This window comes from Calypte anna, chromosome 18 (assembly GCF_003957555.1).
Source record: "Calypte anna isolate BGI_N300 chromosome 18, bCalAnn1_v1.p, whole genome shotgun sequence".
Classification (NCBI taxonomy): Eukaryota; Metazoa; Chordata; class Aves; order Apodiformes; family Trochilidae; genus Calypte; species Calypte anna.
The window spans coordinates 5695956-5712022 of NC_044263.1; the positions used below are offsets into that span (position 1 = coordinate 5695956).

The window sequence follows — 16067 nt, forward strand, 5'->3', positions numbered from 1 at the left end:
AAATTTATTGTCCTCTAAAAAAAAAAAAACAACCAAACAACCAACCAAAAAAAAAAACCAAAAAACCAACCAAATCCATCCTGCCCTTGGAAACTGTGACACAGATTGAGTTCTTTCCAGCCCCACATGCAAGTTCACTCTGCCAAGAAAAGAGTCTAAACCAGGTTTCCGACAGCCAAAACACATATTTACAGAGTACGAGAGAACGACAGCTGAAATCACAGTTCTATACATGGAATCAACAACACAGTTTACACACCACCGATCACCATTCTGCCAACTTCTACATGGACTAGGGGCTCTTCTGCCCAGTGCCCTTCCTCCTGGGGAAAGCAGGGAAGAGACTGGTCAAGAATTGCCACCAGAAATACTGCAGTGTGTAGTATTATTATTTTTAAAAACGTATATTGTATTTATTTTGTTTTAACATTGGAAGCTACGGAGAGGGGAAGCCCCAGAAATCTCTCCGATGCAGTCACTAGTTTGCAGGAATATTTCACCTTTAAAATGCTAGGTTTTACATAGGTAACATCTACTTTTTTTGCTGTTGGCCATCACTCCAAGGATTATTATGATTCTGGAGGAAAACACTGGTAATATTCTTCCTTCTCAGATGGGGGAAAAGGAGAAAAAGAGGTTTGGAGGTTGGTGGCACAGCAATGAATTACTGAGTCTGTTCAGCGTTATGGGCTTCCTCACAGGGCAAGGACTTCTCGTTGTCTCAGCTGTACAAGCCTTGCAAGTGGCTCAGGTTCAGCTTCAGAGATGTACGGAACATGTCAAACCCTTGGGCAGGGTTTTGCTGCAGCCAGCCCCTTCGGAGGGGGGTTGTTCTGCTTAAGGAAAACGTTGTGCTCCAGCTCTGAGACTCCCCCAGTCCCTCCTGTGCCACTGCTGGCATGTGGCTACATCATCTAAGGCTGGAGATGATCTGAAAGTGGTCCTGTTAGCCCAAAGCGATGCCAAAAATCTTTAGCTCCTGGCTATCATCTACAGCTCTAGCCTTGCTTTTTGATATCTACCCAGGATGGTGTTGTCTTAAGCCATCTGCTTCTATATTGTTTTTCCATAATAATGTAAAAGTTTATTGACCTTTAAGATACTGTGGTTTCACAACACAAAGACTCCCCCAGCTCTTAGCTCAGAAGCATCCAACCTCCACAGTCACTGAGGAGAATGCTTCCAAAGCTGAAAACAAAAATTTGGGGAGGAAAACATTATCTAATAAGGAGTCTGCATAAGGAGGCAGGACCCAGGCATGTTCATGGCTGCTCTGTGACAGCCAACTGGGCTGCTCATCTAGAAGCCTTGTGGACCAACACTTCGTTTTGAAGCATGACTCGGCCAAAAAAGCCACCTCAGTTCTGATGTGTTATTGTGTGTCCTGTAAATGGAGCTTCTGCTTCAGAAGGAAGCATGACAGTACATGACAGGGGCTGTACATATTAGCACCAGGTTTATTTCAACAAGACTTTTTTTTTTTTTCATTTTTACACCATCCAAAAGCTGACCACAGACTGTAGCCTCCAGTGCAGTGCTGTGATCACAGTTCATCCCTCCTGCCTCAGGCAGGCAGTAACAAGTGCTGGAGTGGGGCAGAAATACTGTCCCTTTCCCTCTACTCTCACCTCATTCAGTTAGGAAATTGTCATATATGTGGCCCCCCCAAAATATTCACAAACCACTAAAAGATGAAGTTCTCTTTTCCATTTGATGCTTAAGAAAATAATTCACATTTCAGATATCTTCTTTTCTTTTTTTTAAAGCAGCAAACAAATCCATAGAAACCTAAATTTAGGAAGCGTTTCTTAAAGAACCAGAGGAAATAGAGAAATGGTCTATGTGCTTGTGCAAAGAGAGTGCTGAGAAACTATAGGTTGGGGTACAGGAAGGGGACACAACACCCCAGGGCTAGTGCCAATTCCTTCAGGCTGCTCTGCCATGAGTGCAGTGTGGCAATGGAAAGTTAAATTATAAGGGCCAGAAAGAGGGAAGTTTTGAGTTCTTTGGTCCTTCAGTGTAAGTTTTAATAACAGAGAAACTGTTTTACTCACAAAAGGGAAAAACACGTTTCTTCTAGCCTGGAATTTTCCTTGTACCCCAACTGACTAAGCAGTGTGCCCCAAAGAAACTGGGGACAAATATATCTCTTCCCCCTTGACCTGACAGCCCTGCATCACATCACAACTGAAGTCCTGTTGAGACAGCCAGAGCTGCCCCAAGGGGACAAGTTCCAGCTGAAGGGACAAAGTGAAGAGCCCCTCTGGGAATGGGATGAAGCTGGGTGCTGGAATAAGAGGGTTGGTTACAGGCAGTGTCACCCTCAACAGTCCCCCAGGGAGGCCAGAGAGCAGATAAACCACCATGGTAATAAAAAGTGTTACAAACCAATAGCCAAAACAGGCTGATGAGCTCTGGTTCTTATAAATATTAAAGACCTGATTCAAGAGTTTATTTCCTATGATTTAAGTTAGTTACAAAACTGTTTAGTAAATTTATCTTAATTGGGCTTTTTTCCCACCTCCCCCCACTTTTTTCTTTTTTTCTTTCTTTTTATTTTTCCTAAAAAAAGAAATGTTCACTTATTTTATTAAAAGGTCTTTCCTTAAGATCAGACCAAGGCAGATGTGCTGCCCCATGGCACAGACATTCAAAGGCTATAACCAAACAACATAGCCACAATAGTCACTCAACAGCGTCTCTCCATTAAAAAAAAATTAAAAAAACTGATGCTAGTTACAATAAAATACACATGGAAAAAAAAGCATTTTTACCAAAAAAACCAAAAAACAAGTTAATGGGAAAAACATGAAAAAAAGAACTACACAGAGCTGCACTTAAGAGATCATCTGGGAATGCATATTAACCCCTTCCATGTAAAGGAAAGGTGGAATTATGGAAGCAAACCTAATTGTCTTTGCATTAAATATGAAACTTTCTGAGAGGCTCTGGTAAAAATTCGGTTTCCCTACAACAGTGGGCTGCTGGAGGTTCCAGTGCTTTTCCAGGTCAGGAAAGGGTGGCACAGGGAGCATCCCTGTGCAAAATAAAAATGTTTAATCAACTGAGAGGCCTTTTGGTTGAGATCCCAGCAGGTTACTGCAATCCACCTGATGTAAAAACCCAATGGACATACTGGTTAAGAAAGTCACAGGAAAGCTCAGCTGCTACTGATCTAAGCTGGTGGCACTTCTTTGTCACACTAGACTTCCTCTGTCACCACAGGTGTATTTTGATCTCTAGCATGAGGGCTTAGTCAGCAAGCTACCCTTGAGATGCTGACACAGGAAACATGGACTCTGTTCAACAAAACCATCCTCAGACTACCTGGAATTATATCATGCATTTCAGCAGTGACTATGCATCAGGACCCTGTGGTTAAACCAAAATTAATCTGGTCTGAAACAGTAAAAAGTCTCTAGACAGCCACCAGACAAAGGGGTGCCTGGAGAGAATTAACCTCTGCACCTGTATTTCTTTCCTCAAGGGCTTTAGCTGACTCAAGGGCAATACTTCTACGGCTGGTCAGACCTGGAAATGTCAGCTGTATCAGCAATGAACACCAGGTCACTGAATTTTGGGGCTCAGCTTGCTCTAGGTCCAATACTTTTTTTTTTCCCCTCTTTTCTTCTTTTCATACAAATATACAAAGAGCATTTAAAAAAATTAAAAAGTGAACTTTGCTGATTAAATGACAGACAAAGTTCCTGCACATTCAGAGATCGGCAATGTGAGGCCCACCAGGCAGGCACCCAGCAGAGCTTCCATCAGGAAGGAAGGCTTTAACCACGCTGGGTCAGTGAAAGAGCAGGGGGACTGAAGACGTGAACAAGTCATTTCAATCCACCTCGATCCTCCCCATGATCTCAACTCTTCCTCTGGAAAGCACATGGAAGCCCCTCTTGCCCACTCTAAATCCTTCTGGAAATAGTCAAAAATTTGTTATCACCTAAATAGAAAAGAGGAGAAACAGAGACTCTTTGCAAATGGCCCTTTGATCTGTATTAAAAACAGCTCTCAAAGTTCCTCAAGAGTTAGAATTAGTGGGGCACGGGTGAGGGGCAGTTTAGATACAGGATGTAAAATATTAAAAAGTGCTCTGCAACTAATTTTTTGTTTGATGTGTGTATGGGCGTGTGTGTGCATATATACACATACACAGACATGCACATACACACACATATATACATATATATATCTACACATACATATATATATGTACACATACATATATATGTACGTATGTATAAAGTTAAAAAGTTCTACACGATATGATTAGAACAAGTGTCCTTGGAAGGTCACGACTGGAGAGAGAGTGGCCTGTTGGGATGGCAGATGGGGCACTCGCCCTCCTCGGCGCAGGTTTCACACAGCACTGCGTGTTGGCACGGTAACACCACCCGGTTCTCCTCCTGACACTTAAGGCATTTCACTGACTGCATCTGAAATACTGCCTGCAAGAGAGGGGGACAGGGCAAAATGTAAGCAGTAAAGTCACAAAGGAAAAGGGCTCCTGGGATAAAAGATTTGGGGAAACGCAAGGAGGCATCAGGGGAAGGAATTGGAGCTGCCTGCCCATTTGTCTCCCAAAGGAAAAGCAAAGCAGCGTGGCATGATGTCCTCTAGCACCTTTAGGATCAACAGAGCAGCTTTCACTGGCTGAAAGTCTATACTTTAGGCACAAAAATGATGCAGGTACTCTCCTATAAGCTGGCTAGAACTCACTTTGACTACATCCACATGGAATTGCTTTGATAGGCTGCTGATTCCTGGCTGTCTTAAAGAAAAGCTGCAATCTCTTGGAGCAGAGAGAGCAAGATCCTGCCTGCAAATCCCTGTCACTCACCTTATCGACTTTCTCCAGGTTTGCCCGCAGCTGCTTCTGAAGAGTGTAAAGTGAAGAGAGCGAGAGTGTTTCCAGGTCAGAGAAAGAACGCAGAAACTGAGGGTCCTGGCCGGTGTGGATCCTCTCCAGCTCCTCCTGCAGTTCCTTCACTTGCAGCTCCAAGGCTTCCCTCTGATCCCGGGCCAGTTCACATTCCATGTTAGCTGTGTTGGCGCGATCATTTGCTTCCTCTGCCTCCTTTTTCCAAGCATCACAAGCCTACAGGTTCCAAGAAAGAGGGTTAAAAGAGCAGTCTAAAACCTAGTCAGCCTCCAGTAGAGAATCTCAGGCAGAACTATCCATTTTCATACACTCCTCACCAGGAATGTGGCCTGTCTAATCTGCCCTGTTCTGAAACATTCCTGGAGCTACACTTCAAAGTGCTGCTCATGGCAGACACCCCATGTGGTTGGGCTGCAGTTCTACAGATTTGGCTCATACCATCAAGAGGATGAGCTTTGCATCCCAGCAAATTGTCATGGATTTAAGTCAATTGCCTGGTGTAAAAGACCATGAAGCACCTCAGTGCATCTGCTGTGACACCTGACCTTGCACATGAACACATCAGGCACAGCAATTTAGTCCTTTTCCCAGGGCAGAAGAAAGAACAAGATTGCTTATGAGAATCTGTAAAACCTACAGCTCTTCTCATGACCTCAGTGTCTGGAAAGCTTCTCATTAAAAGGCTGACACCCTCCTACTCCTTTACACTCCCTAATCCTGCTTCCCAGGAGTTGGCTAAGTACCTGTTTGGCTTGTTTCCAAGACTCTTCCCACTGCTTTATTGTGCCGTTCGCTTCATCCAGTTCTTGTCGTAGCCGTGCCAGCTCCGCAGCACCTGGACCTGACAGAAATGCAGGTGAGGTACTGGGCGAAAAACTCCCCGAAGCAAAGTGTTCCCATATGCTGCTGTTCATCCCATTTAAACCTGTTTCACAGGGAAATAGAGAGGGTTATGTCACAGGTGCTGGCAACTTCCCCATTTCCTCCCTACCCCTGTGAAATCCAGGATTCAAAAATGGGTATATAGGGAAGAGATCATCTTAAGAAGTACTTTTGTCCCCAGGACCCAGGAATCCATCATGGAAGGACTTTATAGGGGAATTTTCACACCATTAGGCCTTGTCTTTTAAGACTACAGGAAGAACCCTGGAAACTGAGTCAGGGCAACTTTTGAACCTGTTTTTAGAAGCACAGATTTTACAGGAGAGCTGGCTAGTAGCTTGAGTCCCCCTTCTCATACAAGAATCTCTGAACAGCTTACTACCTTCCTGCTTTTCTATGCAGCCATTGCAGCCATTTCTATGCAGCCATTCTATGCACAGCCATTGGAATTGGTGAATGGACTGGCATACACAACCTACCCAGGTGATGCTTCCTATCAAACTATACCCTAAAAAAAACCTTCTGCTTTTGTCTCTTTGCTTGGCACTTAAAAAAGAAGTCTAACTTCCCAAACAACAAGACTAAAGCACACCACCATCATTACTGTTTGCATATGCAAAGAACAGCACTGACTGGAAAACCCTGTTTATAAAAAGTGGAGGAGATGGTATATACACGAGCTTCAAGCTCTGGTGTATACCTTCTAACATAAAGATAGTGACTGGCACCGGATAAGACCAAATAACCACTTCCCTAGTTTAGCTTGTTCAAATAATTTCTCTTTTCAGGAAGAAATTCAAGGTTTAGGAGACAGAGCTGTAGAAAAACAGTTGCAATCAAAATGGTTTGCTTTTCTTACAGACTCCAAGGTTTGTACTCTTTTCATAAAAATATTTTTCCTTAAAATAAGCACCCATACTCTGCACTCAAGGCAGAACTAGTAGGAAAACCTCGTATCAAGACAGAGCTACTGACTGATGTGGACTCATATGCACACAGACATGCACCTGTGGGATGTAGGAGTTATTTCTGTCCAGAGGTGCTCACCACTGGCTGGGAACACTCCTAAATTTAGCTGCACTTTGATAACTCTGATCTTACAGCAACTGAACTGACTGTGCCTGCAGGCAAGCCCTGGGGCCAGTGGCCTTTCAGTGAGGACTAACCCAACATCACTTACTTCCCATTTAGTGACATCCAAGACACTTTCTTTCTCTCTCTCTCTCTCTCTCTCTTTCACACACACACACACACACACACACACACAAAATAGAACTGAAAAATACTAACTTGTCTTCCCTAAGGGCTTAGATGCATTAACAAGTCATTCAGCAGAGCAACAAGGCCCAGGCCACTTACCATAGATTTACACCATCTGCTCAGAAGCATGCTCAGTTGAGAGCAAAAAGTTTTAATGGAACCTTAACTCATTTTATTTAAAAAAAAAAAAAAAGCTCCAGTTTCCCTGAAAGGGAATTTAGCACTAAGCAGGATGCTGGGAAACCACAAATTCTGCCATAATGCTGACCAAGCGTATCTCGTTTCTTTTTACTCCTTTCCACTTGCTATTCTCATTTCATGAGCAAGCCCCCTTGGGCCAGAAATGTCTTCTCTGCAAATTTTGCATCTAGTACAGTGGAAACTAGCCCAGGACTAGGTATTTTTAACTCAGTTGCAATACAAACAAGTAATAACTGCAAAATCTACACACTAACTTAACATTCATCCAGCAAGTCACATGAAATAGATAAATTCCAGTTTCCCAACTGCTTGGTTATTGTTTAAATATCTTATCAAAACTACTTAGCTCAGCAAAAATACTTTTGTTGTATTACAGCTAAATCTCTAACTTTTTTTCTTAAAAATGCACTTGTAAGTTTCCAGTATTTTTTTTGCTATTTGTATAACTACATAGTCAAGACAAATGTAACAGCTTAACTTGTTTCTTCTAAAATTAAGAGCAGGCCTTACCAGCAAGTTTTCCTTTTCTCACTGAAACTGGGATGAACAGTCAGCCTCAACACCAATTAATAGCAGAGGTGCCCTCTGATATCTTTTCTTATTACAGTAATTATAAAAGCTGCTAAAGCCAAACAAATTGCAGTCACAAGGCATGGAAGAGTGGCAGTGGCTTGTGCAAACAAGGGATGCACTTACACAGAGAAGGGCATGCAGAAATAGATTACAAAAGCATGTGATAATTTTATTAAGTTAAGCTGAATATTAAAGATCAAAGTGTATCTCAAATGTGAACAAGCATTTACCTCTAGTATCAACAGAAAGAACTAGTATTTACTGTTAGTAACACAGAGGTCAGCAGAGCAAGTGTCACTGTAGCCCTGAGCCTAATAAAGTTTTATTTCTCAAGGTAACTCTGCATCTGGGTAATAAAATAGATCTGACCCTTCAGTTCCCAGTTCTGATACAGCTGAGGCTCCAAAGGAATTTCTCTTCCCTTCACAGTCCCTCATACAGGAAACAGATCCTCAAGAAGGAAATTTAAACAAAAAATAACAAAAAAGGAATGAAGGGGACAAGGACACTGTAACTTTTTGCAAAGTCCATACTACAACAGTGCATGCAGAGTGCCAAACAAGAGAAAAAAAATACTATGATCCAAGTTTGTTCTAGCAGCCAATCTGACCTACAAACAGTCCCAAGGGCAAACTGCAATCCTCTCCTTAACAAAGCAAAGCTGAGGATGAAACTCTTGTGTGTTGTATAAAAAAGTAAAGTCTCAGCACAGCACTGGTGGCAGGAAAAGGCATCATCACAGCAAGTCACTTAACCTATCTGTGCCTTTTCCTCAAACTACATCCAGGGAAGCAGAGGGATTTGCTCCCTTTTTCAGAAGGCATTATCCTGTTTTTGGTAAAGCAGCTTTTAGCACTGTGGCTGTTCTCATGGGAAGAAGAGAGACAAATGACAGAAGTGAAATAATACATTAAAATTAAAGCTAACTTAAAATAAAATACTTACATGGCACAGACAGGCATGTACATGGGACACACACACTGTGCATTTACCTAATGATCCATGAGAAGCTGATGTCCCCAGGAATGTGTTTTCTGATTGGCTTAAGTGTCCCTGGGGCTGATGAAGGAAATGCGATGAGAGGCTGACCGGTGGAGAAGGAGAGGCAGAGTGAAAGGAGGCAGAGCTTCCAAGGGACCCGGGGATATTTACAGGAGCAGAACTTTGCAGCAAACTCCCACCTGGACAAAGAACACACAGAAAGGATGGCAATGTATGACCATGAAGTATGGGCACAGTGCAGGAATTCAGAGCAGAAGGCATTAGGTTCCCTTTCTCCTCCCTAAGCCCCTTGGGATTTCCTCCACTTCTCAGCACATTTCATCCCCCTCTCAGCCTTCAAGAGGAGCACTGAAGCTGCTGCCCTGTGAAACACACAGGTTAAGGCCCTGCAGAATTCAATGGACCCACACTTTCAGTGGCCAAGGCCACAAAAGGTTTTCTGAGCAGAGTTCAGTCCCTGTCAGTCTGGAGATGATGAATTTGGTAACTGGTGTAATACTTTGTACTGAAAAATTTACTTCTAAAACATGTGCCTCTGCTTTTAATGCTTCCAAACATCCTCTGGTGAGAACACTATGCTCCTGAGTAAGGTCAAGGTCTAAACCACCACAAATCAGTGACTCCTTTAGTCACTTTAGACATACTGGAGTGCCTGGATCTATCAGCAATAAAAAACAAACAAACAAAAAAACCCAAAAACCCCAAACACAAAAAAAACCCCAAATAAGCAAAAGCTCAACCTCAACACACACAACACTTCCCCTACACAAGAGGTCATTCTGCCTGCCACACACGGATTGAGGGAGATCTCATCCCTACTCCCAACTCTCTCCTGATCTTTCTTCTTAGAAGATCACCAGCTAACACCCAGACCTGATATGAATGGAGGAAAAAGCAGTGTGGAAGATCCCTAAGCCACTGCAGATGGGGAGCAGCAGAAGCAGGGCTATCAGCAGACATGCACAGTAAACTCTCCAACCAGGATCTTCCCTTTGAAAGGGAAGTGGAAGTGATATTCTTTAGGGTTCCTTCCACAGGTCCCTTCCTACCTCAAAGCTCCAGACAGTGTGGTCCCTTGGAAACCTTCAGACCAGCAAAGTTAGCTCTCATTTAAAACCTGTCTTACACAGCAAGGGTTGCCAGAAACTACAACCAAAAAGCTATGAGACTTTTTTCTTTTCCCCTGGACACTCATTAGAGATAGGCAGAAGAGGCCTTAGCCTACCTCCATGTGTTAAAATGAGACAAGACATTACAGGAATCAAATCAGCAGACCATGATGACATTCTGTGACAGATGGATAGCATTACGAGGTCAATGAGTTTCCTGTTACTACTAGGGAGAATTTTCTGCTTAAGATGCAAATCATTACACTTTGGCCTGTTTTTAAAGGTATCAGGTGCCTTCTAGAGTCTACTTACACGCTTAAAAAAAAAAAAAAAAATCATCAAAAAAATCAAGCAAGTCCCATCCAGTCTCAAGAAACATCCCCAAGACACCTGGGCCCAAAGAACTCAGCTCTGCTAGTCAGTAAGGGCAAGCTCTCATTTCAAGGATGCTCGGTGGTTGCCAAAGTTTGTTGTAATTGCTGTTTTAACCAATGCTGCTTCGGGACTGGTTTTAGAGCTGTGTTGGGCTGGCTCCACTGAGGTGACTGGGCAACACTGCTTGGCAGAAGATAAAGAAAGCTCTTTTGCTTTCATGTACCTATCATGATGCCACTCGTGTGGGGCACTGTGCTGCTGTCAAATGTCTTCTCCAGGGCAGCCACTCCGAATTCATTCAGGTCCAGGTCATCCAAGGCAGACTCTGCCAGACACAGAGGTACCAATTATGTTATAAAGGACCAACAACTTCAAGAGATAGGATGGCCCAAAGAGCCTACATGCAGAGGAGCCTTTGCTCTCTATTTGTCAGTCTGCACGGCCCTACTCTATGCCCTGTGCAATGCTGTTCTCAAATGGTTTGGCAGAAGTGTCATGGGCAGCTTTTCAATTCAGGTTTGGTTTTGGTTTAGATTTTTTTGCCTGATCTGATTTCTTTTTGTCTCAAAGCATTCCCAAATGTTAAACGAAAACAAAAATTTGGTGAAACAACAGCAGTTCCCATAAGTCTTCCCCAAACTGCTCTTTCAAGTCTGTCCATAATATGCAGTAACACTGGCCTATGAAATGTTTGGGCCTGGCTTGTGTTTTGTCCATACTTTGCTGAAGAGCTACTCTGAAAAGAAGTACCAATGGAAGGGAACACTTGATAAACATCTCTGAGGTTCAAAGATTGGGTAAAACAAAAAAAGCTTATGAATGCCTGCAAACGTTCTATTTGAACATGCCTTATCACTAATTGTGATCAATACAATTTCATCCCACACGTGCCCACTCTTTTCTATTATTATTTTTAACAAATTAGTGAGATCACCTCAGAAACGTTCGGGGAAAAAAAATGAAACAACAAAACCAAGAAAAAACAGGTGACCAAAAAACCTGCACCTATCTCAGAGAAGTGACTCCACTCACTGGACTCTCCTGTTCTTTTTCTTACAGCCTCTGTCCCATACTCCATGAAGAACAATCTACCTTACAATCCTCACAATCTACCTGGTGGTAACCCTCACTATAAAATTTGTCATTTAGAATGTAAGGGGTTGTAACTGTGGAAAATTCCCCTCTGATTTCCTGCCTACTCTAAGACCTCTTTGTAACTTTGACAGACCTAAAACTAGGGCCCTTTACAGCATCTAGCATTCTGAGAAAATAGCTCAGAGGCCTTCTCTTGGTCCCACGGGTGCATTTCATCCATAATGACCTGCAGAAAACATCAGATGTGTCACAGTCACAGAAAAAGCTTAAAAGCCTCAAGAAATCTGCCAACACTGAGACAAAAAGAAAAAACTGGAGTTGATGGGAACACCCACACTATTCCAATCCTCACACCTGGAGATCCACGGCTGAGGAGGCCCTATCAGCATCAGTAAAAAAAGGTGAAGTTACCTATAACAGACTCAACGGTGTCACTGGTTGGGTAGAAAGGAAGGGCATTGGCATTCATGCCTGGTATGCTGCTGGTGCCTGCAGGGCTGGGTGGTGTTGCAGCCAGGCTGGAGGTGATACTAGAGGAGATGCTGGATGTCAGCGGGCTCCCTACTGGGAGAATACCCAGGATGTCCTGAAACAAAGAGTTTTAAAAGGGGAAGAGATAGGAAATAAAACATCTTCAGAGAAGAATCCCCCCAGAAACATGTGGGGCTGAGCCAAAGATCAGCAGCAAACCTGCTCCTGCCTGCTTCCAACCTGACAGATGGCTGGTGCTGCTACTGGGCTGGGGGGTGGGGGAAAGATTAACAGCTTTTCTTTAATTTCTGCCGACTGTTCTCTGTTCTGTGCCCCTTCATATCCCCACTCCCCACCCCAGCACTACAAACATCCTTCAGGCTGCCCCAGAATTAACTCTTATGATTCCCAGCTTGCATGCAATCATAGGGATGGATCACTCACTCAGACTCAGCTCAGCACATGACTTAGAACCTGATATTAAATTTTCTTTGCTGAATCCTTGAACTTAGATGACTCCAGAGATCCATTCCAGCTCAATTTTCTGTTATTTGGAGACTCTCTCCAGCACCGTTCAGGCCCACAAATCTATCCTGAATTTACACAGGTCTGGTCACTCACAAATAACACCCCTGCAAATCATCCCATCTTCCTTCATAAAGTAATCCCTCAAGATGAGCAACCTAATGGTGTCTGGACTGTCATTTACTCCCTGCAGAGTTGTCTGGATCCAGAGATTTCTTGTGTCCTTGTCTGTGGTGGTGAGAGCACTGAGCTATGTTCAGAGTCCTGTTAGCAGTACCATACCTGTTTGGGCTGTAACAAAGGTTGATCCTGGCTCCTGTGCTCCAGTGAGTGGGACTTCATTTTTGCTTGCTGCAGTAAAGACACAGAATAAAAGACAACCAGAGGGATTAGCAGCAAATTTAAAAATGGCTGAGTGCTGGCTTTGGAGAGGCCATGGAAAACACAGTCCCTTCCTCTCTTACAGCCAGCTCTGGGCACTAGAGAATTCAGAGAGCAGGAATGCATAGCAAACTGAAAACATGCCAGATAATTTGCTGTCTATATACCAAGGCATCATCCCTGGAGTTATGCAAAGACTTGTAACAATCACATTTGCCTTCAACACTGCTTTAGGTCCTCTACTAGCACAAAGGACACCTCAAGAATCAAGACCAAGAGTGAATTATTTTGCCTTGCTATAAATAACTCATCAGCTTCACTGGTATCCAACAAAAAAAAAAGAGCCAGAAATAGTGGGAGGCATACTGTAGTTTTTAATTATGTAAACATTTTTCAGCTTTGGGGAAATAAAGTATGCAGATTATGTTTTCCCTCTAACTATTCTAGCTCTTAACAAGAATTGCAAAATAAAATACAATGATAACCAAGAAATTTTAAAAGCAACATCATCAAAACTGATTTAAAAAAGAAAAAAACAAACACAAAAATCTTCCCCATTACTGTAAAGCTCAAAGCTATACAATGTAAGTGAGGTCAAGACTGTCTGGAATTGCAGAACTGTATGTATGCCAACATGTATTTAGAATTCCACTACTTAGCCTAAAATTTCATCTTAAGGACCTTCCAGCACTATATCCTCTACAGGTACCAACCCTCTGGCCTCACATCAGTCAGTCCTAAGCTACAATAACCAGAGCTAGGAAGAAAGTGGTCCCCTGAGCTTGCCAGCCTGTAGAGTCTGCTCTGCTGGCCCTGTTCTGCTCCATGCAGAGGGCACAGGGAGATCAATCATATCCTCTGGGATATGAGAGGGAGCAAAGAAGTGCTAAGAGTCAGGGTTGCTTCTTTACTCACTGTCCAACCCCCCCTAGGTCTGAACCAGTGACACATCCCAGGCATAAGATCTGCTCAATCGTGTAAACACCAAGGCAGTCAGTCTGCATCTCTGCAGGGGAGATCCAGGCACAACAGCAGCACGTGAGACACCCCACTGACCTGAAGTGATACGCCTTGACTTTTTTTGGCTTAAAGAGTCTTATGAAAAAGATAAGTGATTGCTGGAGAGGGATGACATAGCCAGACAGGCAAAAGAGCAGCAGCAGATTTCAGCCCTTCCTTGGTTTTACTTAATGAAATAATTTTCTCTGCTCAGCTGTGTGCCTGTGGGCAGATGGGGGGAGGTCAAAGCCTGGCAAAAAGGCAGCTGAGATACAGACACAAAAATCCTTCTGTGGGGGGTACCATCCTCTCACGCTTCCCTGAACAACATGCAGCAACATTCCCACCCAGCCGATCCCAGACGCGTTTCCCTTTGCGTGCAGTAGCTGCCTTACGTGAGTGCATCTGTGTGTGTCTGATAACACGCCTGCTAGATTATCCAACACATCCCTACCCTGTTAACACTCATCTGAACACAAAATGTGCTATCAACAGCCGTCAGAGGCTGAAGGGAAGGCACATATGCATCCATGCTCCCCCCCCAAGGAGAGGCTCCCTGCCAATTGAGCGAGCTGGCTCTGGTGCAGTTAAGTCTTACTGGAAGGGGTTTTTTCTCTTTAAGGAGGAGAAAAAGTGAACGCATTTCTAGGCTGGTCCCAGTTTCCACTGCCTTAAATTCATGTAACACAAGTGAAAAACAAAGCAAACCAATTGTCACCACTGAGCCAGTCTCCTTTGGCTCTGAATAACATTAAAAAGGGCATGCATCGAGACAGAAATTCAAAGGACAGGCTGGAATTCTCCAGCTCACTCTGTTGCAGTCAGGGAAGAAAACAGGGCACATAAATTACCAGTGAAACTGAATGTTTTTGCAACCAGCATGGAACAAACCCACTGTACTGTGTGTCAGCACTTGGGAGCACCTCCTGGTCGTGGCACTCAACTCCTTCCAGGGCTGCCAGCATTATTCCGGCTTGCTAAATCTTTTGGGACTCAGGAAATTTATTTTTAGCTTTAACTGCTGGCTCAGCCTTAACCACAAACTATGTGGGACCTAATAACACAGAAGGTGCATTTTTCATTCTAATAAGACAGAAACTATTTATACTAATTCTACAGAGGAAAAATGTCAAGCCTATTGCAGAGCTGAGCCAAAGTCTCTCAAGTTTTCAAATACGAGTGACCAAGTTAAATGCCTAATTATTGGTCCAATTTACAGAGTATATGAGAACCTCTGGTGCCCACTGCAGCCAAAGGGAATTGCAGAGGACTTAAAGAAGTAATTACAGATTAAAATAAAATTAAATCAGGACATTTATGAGATGCCTAATTTTGTCTGTAGAAAGCAAGCATGAGGCAACTGTGATTACTTCCATCTATATCTTAATAGTTACTTATTCTAGACATTTAACACAGGTTTTTGCTTAATTAAAGCCACGAGTAAGAAGCTACCCAAATACAGTATCTTTGTAGCAGAGCCTGGACTTCAGACATAAATGCTCATCATCTGGCCCTCCTTTTAAAAGTCCTATTCATGCTCCATTCCCTTTCTCCTTGGCTTAGGCTTGATGCCCATTTTCTGCAAAGCAGGGCCTCCCTGGCACCCTGCCCCTGCTGGCAGGAAAGAGGGGTTCTCTCAGTCCTTCAGCTTTGGGTTCCCTCCTCCTTTGCAGCAGAGGCATTAGAGAATCAGCACATGGTTCTTCTTTTGTTTCTAAAGAACTGCTACAAGCTGCTGTGCCTGCCTGAAGTGCCAGGATCACAGCATGGTCTGCTCTTTACCCCCAAAGATGTGTTGCATCAATTTGCAATTTCCTAAGCCACATCCACATTAAGCAAGACAATGGAAGCATTTATAAGCAGGCATCCATGCATGTAGCTTCATCTGTATTTGTCACTAAATCATTTTAATTAGACTAAACACTGTTCAAGACCTGTCCTACCATAAAGTTTGGTCATATCTTGCAGAAGTTGTTAAAATAAATAAAACAAAGCCCACAGAGTCTGCTAAAACCAGCTACTTTATGCAAGGTCTTGTCTGGATGGGATATTTCAACTGTTTTCTCACAGCAATGCAATACTGATGCAGCAGTATGTATTTATAAAGGCTACCTTCTTTCATATTACAGACACAAGTTTAAACATAGCCAGGCTGAAAGCAGGATTTCCTGCCATTTGTTTTCAAACATATACCAGGTATATTTATTCCTTTTTACTTTATTTTTTAAAGACTTGTAGGAAATATTTTTTCAGGCATCTCTTTATAGAAGTATCTGTTCCCTCCCTCCCCACTAAATTGAGATGTT

The 16067-nt window shown here is 43.1% G+C and overlaps 1 protein-coding gene across 9 annotated transcripts in view; it reads right to left on the reverse strand.

Moving 5' to 3' along the window:
- Positions 1-1754: 1754 nt before the first annotated feature.
- The window catches only part of UNK (unk zinc finger), a 44148-nt gene continuing 29835 nt past the window's right edge, over positions 1755-16067 (reverse strand). For 7 of the 9 annotated variants that reach the window (XM_030461795.1, XM_030461793.1, XM_030461799.1 and 4 more), the window contains 7 exons: positions 12664-12732; positions 11797-11971; positions 10514-10615; positions 8797-8985; positions 5632-5813; positions 4847-5104; positions 1755-4454 (listed from right to left, as the gene is read on the reverse strand). In XM_030461795.1, the coding sequence (XP_030317655.1) occupies positions 4299-4454; positions 4847-5104; positions 5632-5813; positions 8797-8985; positions 10514-10615; positions 11797-11971; positions 12664-12732 (1131 nt within the window). In that variant the 3' untranslated portion in view covers positions 1755-4298. The remainder of the gene's footprint in view (positions 4455-4846; positions 5105-5631; positions 5814-8796; positions 8986-10513; positions 10616-11796; positions 11972-12663; positions 12733-16067) is intronic. The other 2 variants (XM_030461797.1, XM_030461798.1) reach the window with 2 other exon arrangements.